This window comes from Peromyscus eremicus, chromosome 5 (genome assembly GCF_949786415.1).
Source record: "Peromyscus eremicus chromosome 5, PerEre_H2_v1, whole genome shotgun sequence".
NCBI lineage: Eukaryota > Metazoa > Chordata > Mammalia > Rodentia > Cricetidae > Peromyscus > Peromyscus eremicus.
Genome location: NC_081420.1, coordinates 33153954 through 33177256, shown reverse-complemented (window position 1 = coordinate 33177256; position 23303 = coordinate 33153954). Strand labels below are relative to the sequence as shown.

At 40.3% G+C, this 23303-nt stretch overlaps 1 protein-coding gene across 1 annotated transcript in view; it reads right to left on the bottom strand.

Moving 5' to 3' along the window:
• Window positions 1–23303, bottom strand: part of Cdkal1 (CDK5 regulatory subunit associated protein 1 like 1) — a 586163-nt gene that overhangs the window by 479599 nt on the left and 83261 nt on the right. The window contains 1 exon segment of the mRNA XM_059263232.1: window positions 2922–3006. Within this exon segment, the coding sequence (XP_059119215.1) occupies window positions 2922–3006 (85 nt within the window).

Sequence of the window (23303 nt, the reverse complement as noted above, 5' to 3'; positions counted from 1 at the left end):
TTTGATCTTTTTCATTTACTCAAGGGTCTCTCAAGTTAAAGGCCATATTGCTTAAACCACAGTGAAAAAATAATGGATCAAACGAACTAAAAAAGAAACAGAGTGATCCAACAGGCAGCATCATGAAACACAAGCCCCTCAGCGGTTTTATCTGAACTAGTTCAGCCAATAACAAGAGTTCAAAGTTCGAGGCCAGCTTCACTTCTATTTTTGTTACTTAACACTTCTATGATTCCATCAATCTGATCAATAATTACCATAAAACCTCAGAAACATGTGTGTGTGTGTGTGTGTGTGTGTGTGTGTGTGTGTGTGTGTGTGAGAGAGAGAGAGAGAGAGAGTGAGAGAGAGAGAGAGCGCACAGTTGTTACACACACACAACTGCTGGATCACAAATGAGACTTGTATCAAGCACATGAAAAACACACACCCTGTCGCTCACCTTTGTTCCAGTTACCCCTTTATAATGAGCGGAATGGTTCTAACTCATGGTTCAGGGGGAAAATGAGTGATGGACAATAGATAATTAAAGGCAAACAGTGACTAAAGACCAAGAATACACTGGAAAGGAACAAAAGCTGATGCTCAGAGACATGACAGGCAAGAATTAGTGACAGGCCAGGACAGAGCTTAATGACAGAGCACATTACAGCATGTTCCAGGCCCTGAGGTGGAGCCCAGCGGTAGAGTGGGCTCTATCCCCACACCAGAGGGAATTTACTTTTAAATATTGATAAAGCAAAGCAATTGTTATGGATAAGGGATCCAGGAAGAAAAAGGACTTTAATGTTCTAATAGAAATCATTGGCCATCACAGATGGGCAAATACCTCACCCTATTGAAAAGCATAAAGCAACACAAAATACATACAAGACTGGAGGCTGAAGAGATGGATCAACAGGATGAGGGCAGGTAACAGTAATGTATGTAACATATTGTTACATACATGTAATAATGTGAGACTACATAAGGGTCACGAACTAATCATCTTTATCTTTTCTTGTTAGGAGATGGCAAGAAGCAGGAAGGCATGTATGTAAAGCGGAACACTGACAAAAGTCTTCCCATCACTATATACACATCACTCTTGTTCTCAGTGTGACATGTTCTCAGTGTGAATTGTTTTTATACAGTACCTGATCATATTTACTCTGGAATCAAATCAAATATCAGTTGAAGTGTTACTTTAATAATACCTGGTTATAGGGATCAAAAGCCTTTAAAGCCATTAACAAATACTTAATCATATAGACTACTATTTTTTATTTTTCTTTCAATCAATAGTACATTAAAGGAACTCCTGCTCACAACTCCTAGCTCTGTAGTATTCCAAGAACAAATTTTCTTCTGTGATTAGTGGTGCTTCACCACACCTCAGACTGACATTGAGGCTCATTCACCAAAGAATAACACTGCTTACATACTCAACAACCAAACCCACTGAAAAAGTTCCATAGGGGTTTTCTTTCCTCTTTTCCTTTCATTCTTTCCTTATGTTTTTGTCTGGGTCTGGGCTGTGTGTTGTTCTGGTGATGCTGTGGGTTGAACTCAGGACTCCACACACACACATGCTCTACCACTGAGCTGTATCTGAAGCACACTTAACAGTGTTAGACTAATCTGTAATCACAGGACCATCTTCTCTAGATTGTAAGTTAGGGAATCAGTAGTACTAAAATGTCTAAGAATAAATTTTAACTGTCCTATAGACAATGTTGTGACTATGCCAGATTTCTCATTCTAAGAGAGAGAAAGAATTTTCTGGAAATGCACAGAAATGAACCCTGCTGTGGTTTAGCTCTCTTCTACTCCTGGAGGTCCCTCCATCCCTGCCCCATCCAGCCTTGCTACCTCCTGCTGTGACTCAAAATTTTCTGGAAGTTAAAGAAACTGTCACCCTTGACTCTCGCCTGCACACACATGGCATACACAGATACACACACAAATGTATACATAAAAATTAAAAATAAATATTTAATAAATAAATAATAGAAGTAAAGCTAAGAAAAGGCCTGGCTAGGAAGACAGTGGAAAATAGGTAACAAAGCCATCCGGGACTGACTAGAGCTGAGTATGTTAAATGGCAGTGCAAAGGATCTGATGGAGTTAGAGAAGCCTAGGAGGAAATCATTTATAGAATGAGGTCGCTAAGGAAGCGGGTAGAATAAGACTCAAAGCGGATGTGAAGAAAGAGTCTTCCACATTGAGGAAACAAACCAAACAGCAAGGACTTGTGTCCCAGCATCGTAATGGAGCTCCATGGCACACACTGCACACCTAGAACAGGGCCAGGGGGAAGGAAAAAGGGCTATGGCAATCACTTTCACCAGGAATGCCTGCATGCTCTGAGAAGGACACACAGAGCAGACACATTCACTTCACAAATGCTCAAATTGCATTATGGAACTCCTTAGTAAAACACTGTTCATCAGAGAAATTCAAAACAATAGCAGCTTAAAAGTCCAACTGGTCAGACAGTGCTTCAGTGGCTTCCTTAATCTAGCTGGGATGTATTTATTTGTGAATTCATTAGAAGAAAGAGTTTTCATTTTAAAAACTGTTTAAAGTCCAACTCATACTTTTTGATACATACTAAGTATTTAATAATATTAGGAATCATGCAGTAAAAGATTTATATGTGCTGAAGAGAAGTCAGAGTGACATAAGAAATCTTTTAAAAGCTTATTTGGAGATAGTGAGAGGGCTCGGTGAGTTAAGGCACCTGCCACCGAAATTGACAACCAGAAGTCAACCCTAAGACTCTCACAGTAGAAGGAGAGAACTGACTCCAGCAACTTGTCCTCTGGTCTCCATGTGCACACTGTGACACACATACAAAAAAGGCTTCTGGGCTAAGACTGGCTGATATTAATTCTTCCCTCGATTATCTAAAATGAAAAGAATGGGGACCTCCTACTTACTTGATTGAGTTTCTGAAGTGGTCTTCAGCTGGGTTTTTCACAGTACAACTGTTCAGGAGCCACAAATCTGCATCTGATGCATTTTCTAGTAAAAGAAACAATGAACACAAAAAAGAAAAGATAAATATCACATTTAATCAAATCAAAAACACATAAGTGCTGACCCAAGCAGCATGGGAATACTGGGGAGCAGAGGAAAGTGGGTAGTGTCAGAGTCGATTGGGCAGTTACAGTACTGCCAGCCAGAGCTAGCAGGTCAGATCTGGTTTGGGAACCTGTAAGTGTCAGGGAGGCTGGATGGAACTTCTACTTTAAGACTGCATTATTTAAAGTCTTTCAGTATTACAAGCAGTGCTCCAATGAACGTGTACATGGGGGGGGGTGGCTTTTTCCAAGGTTTCCTTTGGTATAAGCATAAAACAGTGGGACTGTTGAGTCAAAAACTAATTCTTGAAATGTTCTTGCACACTGTTAGACTCAGTGAACAGGGTATATCACTGTACACCCAAGGAACAGGACCTGTGAGTGCTGTTCACCAATCTTGCCCACTTTATGGGTTGTCACCCCTTTGGACTCTGGACAATCTGGTGGAAAATGGGATCCCAGTGAGAGGTCCATATAAATTCCTCTTATCATGACTTGGAAAACTTTCCATGTTTAGTTTTGAACTTTTGTTTTTTTTTATCTGCCTTTCATTTGTTCTACTGGGCTACTTAATGCTTATGGAGAAATCAATGATATATCTAGGACAGGAGTCAAACACTTTTCTCAATTCTTTTTTTTTGGGGGGGGGGTCAATTTTCATGACATTTTTCTACTTCTAAAGCATCAAATTGGTCATCTTTTTCTCTTTTTCTTTTTTTTCCCCAATTTTGCCTTAGAATTGTGACTCACAATTAGGACATTTCCCCTCTTCCATGACTGCGAAATAACATACCTGTTTTCTTCCAATAGGCACATGGTTTTACATTTTGATTTCTGATGTTATACATTTACACTGATACACATGGATCTTATTGAACTTTTCTATAAAGTGAAATAAGTGCTTATGTTTTCCTGTCAAGTTGGAAAATGCTTTTAAAATGATGCTATTTAATACAAGCAAAGCAATAAGGAAAACTTGTGCCTGTCGCTCCCCCACTGCCATCCACACTGATGAAGCACTCAGGAAGGCAAGGCAGGAACAGCAATCAAAAACTGAAATGTTCTTTGGGATACTCGGATCACATATCTAAAACATAACACATATATGAATCCAAGCATACACATATACATATATATATTAAAATTTTCATTGACGATTAACAAGGTAAGAAGAACTAGAAAGCATATATATCCTTTAGAGAAAGATGGCTTAAATAAATAGCTGGCTCATGGTTTGGATCTTAAGTATTCTCCAAAGGGCCGTGTGTTAAAGCATGGACACTGGTACTCAGCTCTATGGTGGTGGTAGAATTATTAAGGGGATGTAAAACCACAGGACGTTATGGTTTGGATAGGAAGCCTGTAGAAGGCTGAACACTTGAACACTTGATCCGCATGAACTAGTACTATTTGGGAAGGTTGTGGAACCTTAAGGATGGGTCATAGATGGAAGACATGGGGTCACAGGTGGAAGAAATGGGCCACCAAGGGTCAAGGCATGAAAGCTGTAACTGGCCCTGCTTTCAGGCATAGTCTCTCTATCTCTGTGCTTGCTGGTCCATGGAGTCTCCTGTCACCATTCCTTTCCCCAAAGATAGTATGCGCCTTAGATTCATTGTGAAATTAAATCCTTTCTGTCTGAAGGTGCTACCTATCAGACAGCTGATCACACCTGTGGGAGTTACTACGGTCACATGTGCATAACGTTTTTGTTTTCTCTCGCCCTCTCTCCATCTCTCTATCTCTCCCTCTCTCCCTTCCTGTCTCCCCTCTACCTACCTTTACTATTTCCACTGATCACAAACACCTGTTTCGATGCTCTGCTCCACAGGCACAAATGCAATAAGGAAAAGTAACTATGAACTCAAACCTCGAGTCCAAATAACCCTTTCTCCTTGGAGCTGATTCCCTCCAGGATTTTGTCCCAGCAATGAGAAGCTAACCAACAGCAGAGCAGAGCTGGGACATCATGTTTACAGAGCAAGATCAATCCCCAAGGAATCACTTGTATTGATCTGTATATGAAGTGAGGTAGAACCAAGTATTGAAGAGTAAATTCCATTTGTGGTTTAAAAAGCAAAGAAGAAAAGAGGAGGAGAAACTAAAGGGTTACAAAAACTTCCAGACAAATGTATGGTTTACCCCGGGGGAGGGCATGGGTTTGTCCTCCAATATACTACTCAGCTGCAGGCTGTTTGTTTGTGTTTATTCACTTAGGTATGTGGGTGGGTGGGTGTGTCTGGGCACAGATGTGTCAGTCAGAGAACAACTTGTAGGTGTCAGTTCTTCCCTACCATGTGGGTCCCAGGAGTAAAACTCAGGTCAACAAGGTTGGCAGCAAGCCCCTTTACCTGCTAAGCCATCTCACGAGCCCCAGATCTACCTTTTCATTTTCTCTGATTTTTAAAACCTTTCATGAATGCTGATTTTTTTTAAATGTAACCTCTAGAGACAAAAGAACGCTTAATTTATATCACCCCATACTATTTAAATTTTTAAGATTTATTTTTATTTTTGTAAACACATGTGTTCATCTGTGCTGGGGTATATTCACATGAATACAAGTGCCCACAGAGTCCAAAAGAGGCATCCCATCCTTCTGGAGCTGAAGTTATAGGAAGAGGCTGTGAGCTTCCTGACATGGTGCTGGGAACCCAAATTTGGGTCCACTTCAAGAGCAGTACATGCTTTTAACTGCTAAGCCATCTCTCCAGCCCCTGATACATTTTTTAAAACAGTACATTTGTTTCTTTGTTTATTTGTTTGTTTGTTGGCAATGAGAGACTTGTGCCACTGTGTACATGTAAAGAGAAGAGAAAAACTTGCGGAGGTCTCCGGTTCTTTCCTGCTATCACATAAGTCCCAGGGATCAAACTCGGGTTATGACTTCTATTACATTTATTAAGTGTGTATGCACACAAGTGGGTACAGGTCACGCAGAGGTCAGAGGAAAGCTTACAGGAGTCGTCTGAAGACTGCTTGGCACCAGACCATTCAGTCACTCACTGGCCTTGCCTGACCTAGAAAAGCATGTATTGCTTTCTTCTCTCTTGAACTGATAAACCTGTTTCATCTTCTTTGATTCCTTCTTAATAATACTTAGAATCATTCACTTCCTCTCACCTTGAGGTGAGAACATGAACTATCTCCCTTCTGTGATCCAGCATGGGAACAAAGACCTGATACATATTCCCTGCTAAGAGCTGTAGTCACTGAACCAAGAAGATGATGGGCACCACCAAACCACCCACTCTGAGCATGAGAAAAGAACAACAAATATTTGCTATAATCCAAATACACTTAGTTTCTAAACTATTTCTTTACACACACTAGAAATTGCTCTTAAGTCAATGGTAATTAAGCCCCAATTGGTAATAATGATCATCATTAACATTACTGAATACATATTGTGTCAGCAGGAAGCCAGGCATGCCACATACACTTTGCATGTAATCCCGCCCTGTATGGAGAGTTCAATTGTATTCCCATTGTCAGAGAAAGAACCTCAAGCTTTGAAAGGAGAACTGACTTTCAGAAAGTCATTGGTTAAGGGATGGCAAGGAGTCCCAACAAACTGACTCCACAGACTGTGAGCTTAAGGAAATCAGCATGTCTCATTAGTGGTTCTCACCTCTTGACCAAAAATAATGCAGAGTGTATCTAAGGACAAGGACAAGTGCTGTGACTTGGCCTTGAGAACGTTACACAGTGTTTCTAGGCTTCAAACCTAGCTGTTCCTAGATTTCCAGTATTTCTAAGATTTTGAGTGGGTCAGATTGGTATGCTCTCGTCATGGGTGGGCATGGAAGGAAGTCACAAGAGACTCGGTAACCAATTCAAGTTATCAGCCTGAAGCCCAGACATGCCAGTCTTCCTGCTTCCTGCAGGCTTCTGCATGGTTTAATTCAGCACCATGCAGAACAAAGCATTTTTCTTCTACAACTGCTCCATGTGAGAGACACAAGAGGAGCAGCAAAAAATAGTAAGAGGCATATATTCATAGACTTAAATGTGCAGGGCAACCAGGCTGATGCAAAAGAAAAGTTCACAGAGCATAACACAAAGAGGGAAAAGTTGGGTTGTTTTGGACCCAAAAGAACTTTTTTTTTTAATTATTTATTTATTACGTATACAGCATGTATGACTGCAGGCTAGAAGAGAGCACCAGATGTCATTACAGATGGTTGTGAGCCACCATGTGGTTGCTGGGAATTGAACTCAGGACCTTTGGAAGAGCAGTCAGTGCTCTTAACCTCTGAGCCATCTCTCCAGGCCCCAAAAGAACTTTTTGAGTTTCTTTACCACAGAACTCTGGAAGACAAGTCAAGTCCAAACAGTTTAAATGTGCATTATTAAGCTTACTCAGACTCAGGAGTTTATTTACATAATACAAATCATGGAGAGCCTACTAAAAACTGAGAGTAAACTATGCGTTATAAGAGAATTTAAATGTTCCTTAAGGTATATCTTGAAAACAATGACTTCTTAAGACCAATAAAAGATAAATAAAAATGCTGGTCATGAGCTAACTTTTCCTCTACAGTTCACCTACTATTCTTTTTGTGGCTGATACAATGGTATTGAGTACCCGTGCTTTTTAAGCCTGTTTAAAAAGCATTGAAAATGACTCATTAGAAAGGAGTCTCCCTTAGAGAACTAGGCTCAGGACAGTAGAAGGACAAGGAGAAAGGTTGGGAAAGAAGACAGAAAAGGACAGGAGACCTAGAGGGATAGGAGAACCCAGACTTCCTTTCTAATTCTGAGCTGGAAGGGGCTCTCAGCTCCAGAGTGCTGATCATTGTGGAGAGTCCCTGTGTGAAGCAAGACACAGGAGGTCCCGGGATGTGGTGATACTGTGTTCCCCAAAATATTGTGCACCCTAATAAACTTACCTGGGGTCAGAGAACAGAACACCCACTAGATATAGAGGCCAGATAATGGTGGCACACACGCATTCTAGCATTCCAGAATTCCAGAGGCAGAAATCCCTCTGGATCTCTGTGAGTTCAAGGCCACACTGGAAACAGCCAGGCATGGTGACTCATGTCTTTAATCCCAGGAAGTGATGGCAGAAAGCAAGAAGGTATATAAGGTGTGAGGACCAGAAACTAGAGCTGGTTAAGCTTTTAGGCTTTTGAGAATCAGTTCAGCTGAGATCCATTCTGGATGAGGACACAGAGGCTTGCAGTCTGAGGAAACAGGATCAGTTGAGGAATTGGCAAGGTGAGGTGGCTATGGCTTAATCTGATTTTCTGATCTTCCAGCATTCACCCCAATACCTGGCCCTGGGTTTGGTTTTATTAATAAGACCCTTTAAGATTCATGCTACACCGGGGACAAGCACCTTCTCTTGCAGGTTGCCCTCATAATGAATTTGTTCTTTCAAAATAGTCCTACTGAGTGTTTCACAGAAGTAAGATGGGGGAGTTAAGAATCAGCACGAACTCTGTTTACTGAATGAAGGAAAATAACTTTCCATTTAAGTAATAAGTAATAACTGGCAAAACTCTGCCAGTAATTACTGAAAATTCATTATATAAGTAAGCATTCTGGTCATAATTAAAATGAAAATCAAGACAGTGGTGTATCACTACAGAGATAAGCATTGCTAATAGTCTTTCTCAATCCTAAAAGCTTAGGTTGAGCCACACACACAATGACTCAGAAGTCACTGCATCCAAAGAATGCCAACAGGGTATCTATGTCTGTGTGTCATGCCTGCTTCATAAACCAAGGGCCAGAACACCTAAGCCACCATAACTCGCTCTCCCTTAACTGTCTAGTAAGCTGTTATCCTGTCACAGTAAACCTTCAAAGCCCATGGCTTAATACATAAAAGTTCAAATTACAACTTGATCTTTAAATTTGTATATTCCACATAAAATAGCTTTCTTCATATAGCCTAAAAGTGATATAACAAAAGAACTTCTATTTAGCTAAAGACTTAAACAATCTAGAGACCATCACTCCCTTGCAAATTGCCAAAAACATCTGGTTTCTGTCAGATTGTATACAGTCCCCAGTTGTTTATCATGAGTTGGTAACTCAAGTCATCTGCTAAGAAGGGTACATTTCCAAGATCAGAAACAACCCTGAATGAAATACAGGGAAGTTTAATATAAGAGTCACTTCTGGATTTGACCTAGCAAGTCTACTGGATCAAAACAATAACCAATTTGGTTATTTGAGGAGGTGGGGGGTGGGGAGGAAATGGCAAATAAGATTCAGATGAAATGTGAAGAGGAATACTATCGAAGATCTAATAAACAGAATGATATTGAGTATGAAAAACAGGACTGGGAGACAGCCCAGTCAGCAAAATGCTTGCCATCCAACTATACAGACCTAAATCCCATCCCCAGAATCCATGGAATAAAACCAGGCACTGTGGCACACACCTTAATCCCAACACAAGGAAGATGAGACAGGCAGATATACCCTGAGCTCAACAGCCAACCATCCCAGGTTCCTTGGCAAGTCCTGATCCAGAGATCCAGTCTCAAAAACAAGGTAGAATGACAAGCTGCATAGAGTCTGGTTGGTTGGTTTGCTTGTTTGTTTGTTTCACTTTTTAAATTCAATTTTTAAAAAGTAAACAGAGCAAGTAGTGGTGGTGCTTGCCTTTAATCGCATCACTTGGGAGGCAAGAGAAAGTGGATCTCTGTGAGCTCAAGGCCAGTCTGGCCTACAGAATGAGTTCCAACAGCCAGTATACACAGTGAAACCCTAATCTCAAAAAACCAAAACAAATAAAAAAAAGCCCAAGGTGGAGACAGCTAAGGAGTGGCATTGGAGTTTGTCCTCTCACCTCCACATGTACAAACATACACATATGTGGACACGTGCACACACACACCACACACACACACACACACACACACACACACACACACACACACACACACAAAGAGCAAAGTAGTTAAGACCACTCTGCTTTCTCAATACTCATGCCAAAGTTACATTAGATATTTTTAAGTGACTTCTAGAAAGAAACAAACTCAACAATTATAGTGAAGTGCTGTTAACTGGTTAGGAATTGAAATTCACCACTAAAATTGGCATATCATAATGGCTAAAAGTATAAGCATATTTTATCAATCTGAGACAAAGGAAGTAACCATTTTTTTAAAAGGTAAAATAGTGCCTTATAATTCTACATTAGGTGGCTCAAAGCTATATACAAACCTATAAACAAACTTATAAACTCACTCAGGAGGGTGAGTTTGAGGCCAACCTGAGCAACAAGAGTGTAAGTTTCAGGCTAGCCTTGGCTACCGAGTGAGACACTGTCAAAAACAAAACAAAACTTAACAAAAATAAACCACACTACTTGGAAAAGAATGGCTGTTTAGAAGACTTTATGCATTTGTCACAATACCTCAAAACTTCTTACAATAAAAAGGTAGGAAGAATTATCTTGACTAGGATCTTTAAAACAAAAGCAAAGATGACCAAAGCGGAATGTGTCCTATGGAATGCCTTTCTAAGTGAAAGCTAAGAAACCTAACTCCAAATGCAGCCTTTGGATTTCAATGCTACAGCTTTTGGATGATCCACATTCTACTCTGGAAGCCAGAGAGATGGCTCAGCAGTTAAAAGAGCTTGTTCCTCTTACAGAGGCCTGGAGTGTGCTTCATAGCACCTATAGCAAGCAACTCAAAATCACCTATAACTCCAACCCAGAGAATACAATACCCTCCTCTGGCTGCCATGAGCACCCCATGCAAGTGCATAAACCCACACATATGCTCACAATTAAAAGTAGCTTTACAAAAATGTTTTTATCTACTTTGATTACTTACCTCAGTACATTTTCTAACAATAAAGTCAAATGCAATGAATTATAGTCCCAATTTTACATCAGAAAAATAGACAATGTAAAATATTAGATTTCAGTATAAATCGCAAATAACCTGATATACAAATGGCCAAGAGATCTAAATAGACACTTGTCCAAGGATATACAAATAGCCAGCAAGCATATAAAAAGATGCTCCCATCAGGGAGGCAAATGAAAAACACAATGAAACTGTTTTACACCTACTGGGATGAGTATGTTTTTTAAAACTGTTTTAAAGATGTGTTTGCAAAGACAAGAAAACACTAGAACCTAGGGAACTGTCATGCTGCAGATCAACTGTAAAAAAAGCTTTAGTTGTGTTGCACAATGGCCTGCTGGTTCCTCTATTAAACACAATTAACTCACAATCCAGCAAGTCCTCCTCTGCACGTCTACGCTAGATATATGAAACCATGCTCACACAGAACTTTGTACATCAACATCCACAAAGGCCCGATTCCCGAAAGCCAGAAAGTAGAGAAAATATAAATATCTATCATGGGTAAATGCAACCCAGGATCTACAACAGAATATGACGAAAGATGAAAAACGAGGTGCTGAGAGACACAGCACCACAGATGGACCTGGAAGTGCTGTGTTCTGTGAAGACCTCAGTCAGAAAAGCACAGAAACCATACAACTTTATTTCAACCAAGTGTCCAAGAGACACAAACACAGAACAGAAAATAAACGGGTGTCTGTGTAGAGCTGGGAGAGGTAGAGAACAGGAGACAGGATGATAACCTGTAGTTTATTTTTGTAGTAATGAAAGTGGTTTCATTTAGTTGGTTGGTTTGGTTTTTGTTTTTCGAGACAGGGTTTCTCTATGTAACAGCCCCAGCTGTCCTGAAATTCTCTTTGTAGACCAGGCTGGCCTCGAACTCACAAAGATCCTGCCTCTGCCTCCACAGTGCCGGGATTAAAGGTGTGTGCCACCATGACCAGGAAGTGTTTTTAAATTGACTGTTGCAGCTGGGCACAGTAACTCATGCCTGAAATTACAGTACTCAGTAGGCTGAGGCAGGAGAACTGTCACCAGTTCTTGGGTAACCTGGGTTACATAGTGAGTTACAGGATAACATGGGCTGAAGAACTGATACCATGGTTTGTTTGTTTTAAAAGAAAGAAACACACACACACACACACACACACACACACACAGACACACACACACAGAGGGAGGGGACATAATATGGCCATGGGTGCACTAGAAATCATAAAAGAAACTAGAGAAACAGTCTCAGCAGATGCTGAGGACAAGCTCTGATAGACAATTTGCTATCTCTTCCACAGCATCTTCTTATTCTAACAGAAACAAAGAACAAAGACGGCAGCATTTCTTCCCTAAGATATCAAGTATCGATTACAAAGAAATTAAACTTACTAATGGAACACACACACAAAAATCCTGTTTCCATTTAAGCAATGTAACAAAAGTTTATGCACGTGGATACTTAGAACAAAAGTAAAAGGAGACTGCTTTAAAAATAGATTAACAGGAATCCCACCAAAATGTAAAGGGTACCCATGTTTACATGAACAGAATTCATGGTATAGTAATCAGGTCTTCCTAGATGCTGAAGCATCTGGCCATGAGTCTGGGCCTGGCAGGTGAATTTTCTTCGCCAGGCCTGAGCTCTGTATCTAGAGGTTTCTACAAATCTCTGGACATACGTTCTGTGTAGTCTGACTCTCCCAAAGCCAGTGTGGAGGGACCTAGCAAGCAAGGGTTCTAATTCTGCCTTGAAAAGGGTTGTTTCAATAGTTAAGAGATAAGAAAACAAGTGATGGAATGTGCTCTTAATTATGGAGAAACTGAGACTCAAATGGGAAAGATATTTGCAAAAGTAAAAGAAGATAGTTAACTAACTAGATATGCTCTATGAGAAGAAGAAGAGGCGAAAGATTTCTAGTCTATTAGGCTAATAAAAAGGGTGATTCCAAGAGGGAAGGAAGCTGCAGGAAGGAAGCTGCAAGTCAGAGAAGAGGAAGGTCTGTTCTCTACCAGCCCCCCCCCCCCCCCCCCCCCCCGCCCTGTGGCAGACAAAAGCAGGACTAAGCCACAAGCAACTGGAGATGCTTGAAAGAAGTAAGAAAAAAACGGCAAAACCTGGGGTGGGGAGGACTATTATCCTCCCTGGGTAAAAGTCATCAAGAAACTTGAACTGTGCAACAGAAACATAATGGGTGTGCAGAACTTCCAAACAGGAGTGTTTGCTTTGTTGAGTAACGTTGACAGAACAATGGGTTTCAAGTGGAAGGGAAAAGCAAAACTTAGGCCCACCTCTTCTCTGCACTCTGAGTCAAAGGGAACTGGCCTAGAAGTCACAATGCAATTAAAACACTTAACTTGATTACCTATATATTTCAACTTTGACTAAGTAATAAATTAGAACTAAATAACCACATTTGCATACCATTTTACCATTTGCAAAGCATATTCAAATACATTATCTCATCTGAGCTCTACAACTTACCACCAGGCAAGCATTTTTAATCCCCATTGTGCTGATGAGGAAACAGGAACAGAAAGAGATGTTGTGACTTGAAAAAAGGTCCCCTAAACTGGAAACTGAAAAATGGGGTAGGGCGGGCTGTTGGTGCTTCAAGCTGAACTAAGGCACACCGAATCTATCTCCTACCTAAGGTTAGCTACAGTGACGCTGATTTTCATTACTCAAAAGTACAGGGGACTTATTTTTGTTTTTGTTTCTCTTATAATGTCTAAATCAACCAGGCTTTTCACATTTAGTCAGTGGATTATAGTTTGGGGGTTATACTTAAGGAAAATAAATCCTATATTTAGAATGTTACAAATGACCTCTGCTTTTCATGAAAAGGCAGAAAGAAGTAAAACATGAAGAGCATGGAGCTGACTAAGAATATAGCAATTCAGAGTTGGGGGATGGTGCATTAGTAAAGAAGTACTTGGTATGCAAGCTTAAAGAACTGAGTTCTATCTGCAGCATCCATGTAAAAGTGCTAGGCATGGTAGAATGCATTTGTAACCTCAGCACTGGGAGGCAGAGACAGGAGGGTACCTATGCTAGCTGGCCAGCAATTCTGAATGAATTGGTGAGCTTCAGGCAAAAGAAAGACATTGATTGCCTCAAAGTGGGAGGATGGCATTCCTAATGACAACCAGAGGTTGTCCTCCAACTTCCATACATGGGCACACATATATGTACATATGCAGACACACACAAACACACATGCACATACACACATTAAATGTATATGTGTAAATATACTTATAAATACATACAGGGCAGCAATTAAGAGCATAGACTGATGTTCCAGAGAACCTACATTAGAGTCCCAGCATCTACATGGTGGCTCACACCGTCTGTAACTCCAGTCTCAGGGGGATCCTAAGCCCTCTTCTGGCTCCAGTAAACAACAGGCACACATGTGGTGCACAGACATACATTCAGGCAAAACACTCATACACATTTAAAAAAAATTTAATGAAACAAAAAAGAATAAAAGAGCAGTTGACAAGAATGGGAAAGAAACTGGAAAGGAGGGGAGGGGAGGAAGACGAGGGGAGGGGAGGGGAGCAGGGAGGGGAGGGGAGGGGAGGGGAGGGAAGGGGAGGGGAGGGAAAGGAAGGGGAGGGAAGAAAAGAAGCATGAAGTTGGTAAGGAATAATGGGAGAAGATGGGAGAGGGATCGGAGAGGAGGGATGGGAGTGAACTTAATCAAAACACATTGCATTCATGAACAAAATTTTCAAATTATAAAAAAAACCAAAAAAACATTTTTTTTAAAATGATGGAACTTCTAACCACAGGGAAGTATTTTTCTTGGATAGTAAAACATGGATGTGTTTTATAGAAACAATATCAAGATCCTCTGAAAAAATTTTTAAAAATGTACTTTTTTAAAAAGTTTCTATTGAAAGAACATTTTGTAAAAACAAAAGAACAAAAAGGATATTTTCATGTAACCATATCTATAAATCTTTTTCTTTATAAAGAGATAAATGTAGCTGGTTCCGAGCCAGGCAATGTCTCTGGTGCCATGAGCATTCCTTGTCTTAGACAACGTTCAGATTCTATCATTCTCCTATCCATCCACTGCTCTCTTTCCAACTCAGTTTCCTCCCACAGCTTAAACATCCACAAAACACTCAACACCCATTCATGACTTACTTTTAAAAAATTAACTCAGAAAACTGGGAAAAGACATTTATTTCAGCTGTGTAAAGAACATCTACTAAAACTTTGTCTAACTAGACTCATACCCAATAGTTAATAGACACATTTTTCTTCTGCTAAAATGAAGAACAAAGCAGAGATATAAAATCTCACCATTCACTTCATCATAGTTCAGAAAATTCTAGTCCCAAAATAAAAGGAGGAGGTGAAGTAAAGCAGGCAGGGCAGAAAGGAAGAAACAAAACACTCTATTGCACATGGCAAAGTCCACTGTGCGATAAATCCCAAAGAATTCCTCCTTCCCCCAAAAAAGTGAGACTAAAACAGAAACAAGTTACATCAGTACACTACTAGTATACACTAATAACAAGTAAAGTTGAAGCAAAATGCAAAAATACTTATAATAATTCTTCAAAGAAAATTAAATACATTTGGATATAAAGATATATCTATATCTAGATAAAGAGATAGATAGATAGATAGATAGATAGAGAGAGAGAGAGAGAGAGAGAGAGAGAGAGAGAGAGATCACAATATGCCAATGAGTACAAAACGATTCCTATCAAATCAGGTAGAGAGAGGTGAATTTCTTCCAAAATATATATGAAGAAGTCCAAAAGGTAGTTAACACATATGGAAACAACCCCTCTACCTGCCTTAAAGATTTATAATAACGCTATGGTAATGCAGACCTTGTAACCAAATGCAGCTGAGGTGGAGTCTCCCAAGAATAAACAGAGCAGCAGCCCAGCTGTGTAAAGAGCACACACCACAACAGGAAGTCTCAGGACTCACACCCTGCACACCAGGGCATGTCTGTAGACCAATGACCCTGTGAGACTCCAGTTCTTGTCTCTAAGTAGGAGGATTTGTCTGAGTTACCACTGTTTTAGACACTCTACTTTGCTGATGTTCTGAAAGCACAAGCTCTAGCCAGATCTGATGGAGAAACTATGCACTGTGAACTGATACAAAGTTTGCAGTTGTGGGTAACACTGTGTACCATCTCCCTTGGAATGGAGAACACTGCATTTCCTGTAAAGTGTATTCATAGGAAAAGAAAATACAGAAATCAGACTCTGGTTAGCCATCCATCAGGTGAATTATGCAGGTACCACTGGTCAACAAACCCCACACCTGATTCAAGGTCCTTCATCTCCAGCAGCAGCAGCTGGAAAGGCTAACTCGTGCCTCCACAGCATTCCTCCCAGCCAGACTGACCCTGTCAAAGTTCTGACCAACAAATCTGGGGGAAGTCGGCTGTGCTGCACGGCTTCCAGAAAGGCTTTTGTCTCCTAGTGTAATGAAGGGCTGCTGCTGATCCACACCCTTTGTGGGTCACACACAAAGTGGAGAGGCATCCTGCCACCTAAGAAACGGCCAAGAAAACTACTGAGCACCAGTCCACCCAAAGGTGACAGCTAAGACACCAAAGGCTAGCATCTACCTCCAAAGCTTTTTCTTACATTTTACAATCTTTACTTTCTTCTTACTTATAAAAAAAAATTGCAAATGCCCACTATAAAATTCTTACAAAACTCAAAACTTCTGCTGGAGTCTTGGCTTCAGAGGTGACTGCCACCCTCTTTGCTGAGAACCCTCTCAGATTTGTTGAGCATACAGAAAACCATCAGGAAGAACTTGCTGTGTCTGTGTTGTTCTCTGGTGCAAGTTCTGACAAATAATGCAACTCACTTGTTTTCAAAGATTCAACCACAAAGGAAAAAGTTTAAAAAAACAAAACAAAACTGAGATTTTCTTACTATTAAATAGTGCCCAAAACAGTAAAAATAAGGTTAAAAACAATGGGAAATCAAGACTAACAAATCTCACTCACAGAACAGAATACTTCCGGAAGTCCTCCAGGTCCTTATCAAAACAAAACTAGTAATTCCAACTCCTGTCATTCTCACAAACAAACCAGTCACCTCTTGACCACCAAGCCTGGCTAGAGAAACACTCTACAGCTCTCCACACTTAAACAAGAGGGCAGAGAGGAAGGGGGCACAAAGAGTGTTAAGTCGTGTCTGGCACAGGGCAGTTCTCCTTCAGCTTCCTGCAGCATTCCTTACGTTTCCAAGGTTATCTTCCATTGGTTTTAGAGTCTTTTCTATGGTAACTCTGCTTTCAAGCTCTTGTGTTCTGATTTACCTTCTTTTCAAAGAAACCTTAAGTTATCTTTCAATGGCAGAACATGTCCTTCATATAATCTGGCCTATTGGGAATGTACCTATGTACATGGCTAAGGCAGAAGGAAGTCAATAAATCTAAAGACTAAAACCACAGGGGCTAGAGAGATGACTCAGTGGTAAGAGCACTCGCTGCTGCTCTTACAGAGAACTCGGGTTTGGTTCCCAGTATCCACATGGCATTTACAGAAGAGCTGATGCCCTACTCTGGCCTCTGTGAGCACCAGGCATACACATAATGCATATGCATACATGCAGGCAAAACACTTACACATATAAAAAAAATTTCAAATCTCTTGAGCAGGGGGTAGTGGCACACACATTTAATCCCACCACTCAGAAGGCAGGGGCTGCCAGGTCTCTGAGTTTGAGGCCAGCCTGGTCTACAGAGTGATGAGTTCCAGAACATCCAGGGCTACACAGAGAAACCCTGTCTCAAAAAAACAAAACAAAAAAAGAAAAGAAAAGAAAAGGAAAAAAAAATTTTAACATACAATAAAACCATGTTCTTTTGTAAAGATTTATTTGTATTTATGTGTATATGTCAGTATGAGTGTATGTCACATTCATACATCCATGTACAAGGGCTAGTAGAGGGTGTCAGATCTCCTGCAGTTGGAGTTTCAGGTGGTTATGAGCTTCATGTAGGTGCTAGGAATCAAACTTGGATCCTCTAGAAGAACAAGTGCTCTTAACTGATGACCCATCTCTCCAGCCACAAAGAATAAAACCATTTTCATCTTTACAACTGAGCGCCTAAGAATGAGTTAAGAGCCCTTCAAAGTGCTGGATCCTGTTCCTGCTTCCAGCCATTTTGCTTCCTAACAGGAAAGGTTACTTGCATAAGAGACAGGTAGGACATGATCTCTGAAGCGTAATCTTTTTGTCACCTTGACTGGATTTAGAATCAGCATGGGAGTATACCTCCAGATGTGTCTGTGAGGGTGTTTTCAGAAAGAGTTAACTGAGGAGGAAAGATTGACCTTGAAGTGGGTAGCAACATCCCATGGATTGGGGTCTGTGGCTGAACTGAGGAGGAGAAAGTAGCTGAGCTGGCATTTGTCCATCTCTGCTCCTGATTGTGGGTGAAGGTGACTCTACCTCCCCCTCCTGCCACCACAGAAGGACTGTTTCCTCTCCAACTGTGAGCCAAGATAAATGCTTCCTCCCTTAAGCTGCTTAAGCAATCAGGTACTTTCTTTCTCACAGCAACCAGTAAGAACACGGTGTCCTAATACTACCTACCACTGTTTAGAAGGCAATGAAGCTAGACTCCACCCATCAGAGGCATCAGCCAAAATCGGAGTAAGACTCAGTGAGGGCAAGAAATCAATTTTACAATAAAAACGACGTTAGAAATAAAGTAACTGTAAAGTAGAAGTAGAAAAAAAATTACCCGTTGATATCTCTAAGCCCACACCACCCTCTTTAGCAAACTGTCTCAAAAGAAACCAATTCTAGGTCAGACCTCTGAGAGTGGAAGTAGTTGACACATCAGTGAAAGCCATGCCTACAACACTGTTGGTAAGCCTAAGCCAGAAAGAATGACTGAGGTGCTATACTGGTCAAAAGAGTGCTTTTCTATGCCTCCTACTTACAGACTTAGAGAATGTAAACTTGTTTATGTGACAGTCCACATCTTTTAAAGACAGTACTTGGGCATCTTTATTACAACAAAATCTGTGTAGAACTCTATCCAGAAGTAATTCATTGATTATAAATACCTTACTTGTACTTAACCCCATAGGGAAAACAGACATAAATATTACAAATCATTTAAGAGAGTTGAAATACACAGGACACATTTAAGCCAAACAGAACAAATGCTTATTAAACTGAACCTTAAAGCAAAATATTGACTTTTTATAAACAACCCACATAACTTGACTCATCTGAAACTCCAAGTTTTCAAAGATGTGTCATAAGTCACAAAAGATATTCAAACTTTTCAATGAACTTAGTGAACAGGCATTTCACGAGTGAGCACTATGGGAATCAGTGTAGACTAACACATACTACTGAGATCCTTACTCAATAAAGCAGCACAGAAAAGAGAAAAACATATGCATAGCAATATAGTACTTTACCTGACTCCATCAATAAATCGTCCTCATATTCTGTAGATCACAGAATCCTGATAAATACCGCAAGGCTTCCCGATGCAGTCAAGGCCAGCAGCTGACACAGAGCAGCATCTGTAGGGTTACAGCTACAAGAACACACCTGGCTCACTGATGGCACTCTCACAGGAAGGTGATTCTTCAGGGAACAGAATCATTTTCCCTAGGAACTCCCTTTCTGTAATACTTCTGTCTGCGATGTTTCAGAGCTTTATCTTATTGCAAGCAAAGACAAATACTGTGTTTTGAAGCAAATGTGCTGTCACTCTGAGAAACAGTGTTAGTACTGAGAAAAAATAGGTAAAGAGGGGGTATCTGTGATAAAGCATAATCATGACCTGTGCCAAAAAGCATAAAAACATTAGAGGTAGAATTTTGTTTGGACAAAATAATTATTGTAGGGGCTATTGCATAGCCCACTCTAGTATCAGCTGTTGGTGGGATAATTAAATAAACAGAAACTCGGGCTGCCACACATTCTGTGGAAATTTAATGCTATGCAGAATTCAATACAGAACATTGCAAAAAAAATTTAAGTACTACAATCTATGTTATTTGAAATGCTTCTCAAAATTCAATTCTCATTTTTCCCCCACTACTCCCTTTGTTTATGGAAATGGGCCATTTTCTGTTAATTCTAGGCCTCTGATCAGTGAGCAGGCTAACCACTGTCACAGGGGTGTATGAGGATCCAGTGGGAGGTGGGTTATGAAGAAAGTACTAAGGTGGGGAGAAGCAGGGACCCAGTTATAGCAAAGCAGGACTTTCGGTCTGGACTCCCAGGACAGAATCAAAGACAGTAAGAAGCATCTGCAGCAAATAAGGAAGAAAACACTGAAGTCAAGTGCACTTCCACACGTGCTGGGCTGGAAAGAGGTAATGTTTCCAGAGCTCTCAGCTCATAACATTTCTATCAGCTGATAGCCAAATGATAGAGCCAGCCCTCCCATTTCCATTCTCCCTCATTGTCACCACAAACTACCAAGGCCCAGAGACTTAAAACTTGAAAAAGCAGCCCATTGAATTGGGTAATGAATTCACCCCAAGTTCTGTAAGATTTAAATGGGGGTGTGTGTGTCCAAAATGGCTTCCTAGCAAAGGCTTACCCTTCTTTAGAGGAAGTAGAGGAAGAATAATAACCAGTGCTCCTTAAGAGCAGGACAGTGTAAACAGCACCTACTTCCTGAGCATGCTCGTGTGCTCCTGGGTGAACATCCACCCCACACTTTGGACAATCTTCTATGTGGAGTTCCACTCACACATGAAGAGCCTGAATGTAAGTGGCTTGGCCAAGGTTCCACCTGACCAAATGGTGGAACACAGCAGTCTGGCTCCCGGCTCCGCAAGCTTAACTATCACTTTTTTGTTTGTTTGTTTTCTGTTTTTTTATTTTTGACTTTTTGGTTTTTTGAGACAAGGTTTCTCTGTGTAACAGTACTGGCTGTCCTGGAACTTGCTCTGTAGTCCAGCTGGCCTCAAACTCAGAGATCCACCTGTCTCTGCCTCCCAGGTACTGAGAGATTAAAGACATGTGCCACCACTGCTCAGCTTAATCACCACCTTTACGAAATTATTTATTTTAAAGACACTTAAAATTAATCAATAATAAACAAGACGCTATTGCAATCAGGCACCACGACCGTGGTAGTTTGAATAGGAAATGTCCCCTGAGGGCCAAGCATTTGAACACTCAGTGATAGTGCTGTTTGGAAAAGTTTTGGGAAGTGCAGCCTTGATAGAGGAAGTATATCAGCAGGCTCTGAGAGTGTACAGCCTGGCCTTACTTCCTGTTTCCTATTTGGGGATGAGGATATAACACTTCAGCTTCCTACTCCTACCACCACACCTACTCCCTGCCACAATGGAGTCCTCTGGCACCATAAGCCAAAATAAACTCTTCCACAAGTTGCTTTTGGTCATGGACTTTATCAAAATACCAGTACGTAACTAATACAATGGTATAGAAACCACTGACTCCTCCACTAGTAACTACCCACCCCACCTCGATTGACTTTAACAAAGCAAGCACTTCCAATGAACAAATATTTTTAATTACTATATCCTTCAGTAAACTGTAACACAGGATTTTATTTTCACAAGGCAAGACTACAACACAGCAGTTTCCTTCTGCCACTGAATTAGAAAAGTGTATGGTAAAAGATCTTTTGCACACTGAATGAAATTCGATAAGCCAATCCTAAACTGGAATACTGTGTCATGATGCCATATCCTGATGCCCAAATGGATCAATGCACAGCCTTGGCTTAAATACATACTGCTCATGCCAAGATTTTTCAAATAAGGATGTATATTTCTGCTTTTCAAATAAGAATGTATATTTCTCCAAAATGTGAAACTATTTTTGATTTTGTAGGGTTTTTTCCCTTTGTTTTTTGAGACATGGTACTGTAGGAATTTAGCAGAGTCACTGTATCTGGGGTAGATATTAGAATGAGTAGTTTTCACGGTATCCAGGGTAAACATTAGAGTGAACAGTTGTTTTCTAGAAGTATTTTGACCTTGAAGAATCATTGTGGAAAACAGTAAAGAATCTTTGTGGAAAACAATGATTGTTCTCCATGATTTGTACAACTGTTTTTCTGAAGGGGTGTTGCAGCCTTCACATGATTTTGGTCACAAGACACCTCTAGCACACCTAAGGCTCTTGGATTATTGGGTACTGCAACAGTACATAGTAAAGGACTAAAGTCATGATGATGCTTTCCTTTGGAGAGACATATAGATTTGATAAGGAACCGTGATATAAGGAAATATTTTACCCAAAAAACAACTTTGAGTAAAATCAATAAATATGTCTTTGTACAGCTGTTCGAGGTTCAGTTCATCAGAAGCTGGACCTTCCTGCTGCCACACAGGCCTTAAAATTTCATCTTGAAGTAACCTCTTTCTTCAACCGACCCAGGCAACACAGAACACCTGACAACAGGGTCCCTCTAGATAGACCCAGCTGCCCTGAAACTCACTATATAGACCAGGCTGGCCTCAAACTCATAGAGACCTTCCTGCATCTGCCTCCCAAGTGCTGGATTAAAGGTATGTGCCACCATACCTGGAAGCAACTATTTTTGTACTTTTATTAAAACTGAATGGGCTTTCTGTAACAACCAAATTTGACCAGAACAATCTGTTTAATGAGAAGTAATGCTTGCTTTGCCCTGCAAAGATTTATATTTCATTACCTTACCAACCAACAAAACACAATTAATATACATTCTTTCTTGCCCTAGAAACCCATATAAAAACAATACAATTAGTCACCGTGAACATGTAAGGCACAAAAACATCTTAATGAAAAAGGCTGGCAAAGGCAACTAAGTGGTTTTCTTTTATGTTTGAAAAAAAAATTATAAAAATCACTTCTAATGCAAGTAACAGCCAATTCAGTTGCTTCATCTATAAAGTAAGAGAGTTGTGCTGGATGACAGCTCAGATAACAATCAGACACTATGACTATATTTAAATAGACATAATAAATCTGGAGAGGCAGCAGGTAAGAGCAGAAAGGGGTTTGGATGGATTTTTTCCAAGTCCCAAAGTTTAAAATGGCAGAATATAAAATCGTAAATTCTGTCTTTCCCAAAACCCAATAAACTAAACAGAGAAATAAAATCACCACCAAAAAAGTCACAAGTTGTTTAGGTAGAGAATGGGCTCAAACTCCACAAACTTTTAAAAAAAAATTATCTGGAAGGAGAATAAACAAAACAAACAACAAAATACTTCTATAACCAATCCAGTGCCATCCCCTTCCCCTTTGTCTATACTGGCCATCAAAAAACAAAAACAAACAGGAATTCAGCAAAATAACAATGAAAAGCTGAATTGGCAGAACCCTCAATTCCTCAATCAATAGGATACAAGCATCATTTATTTAAAAAAAAAAATACAATTTCAAATGTATGAGTTAA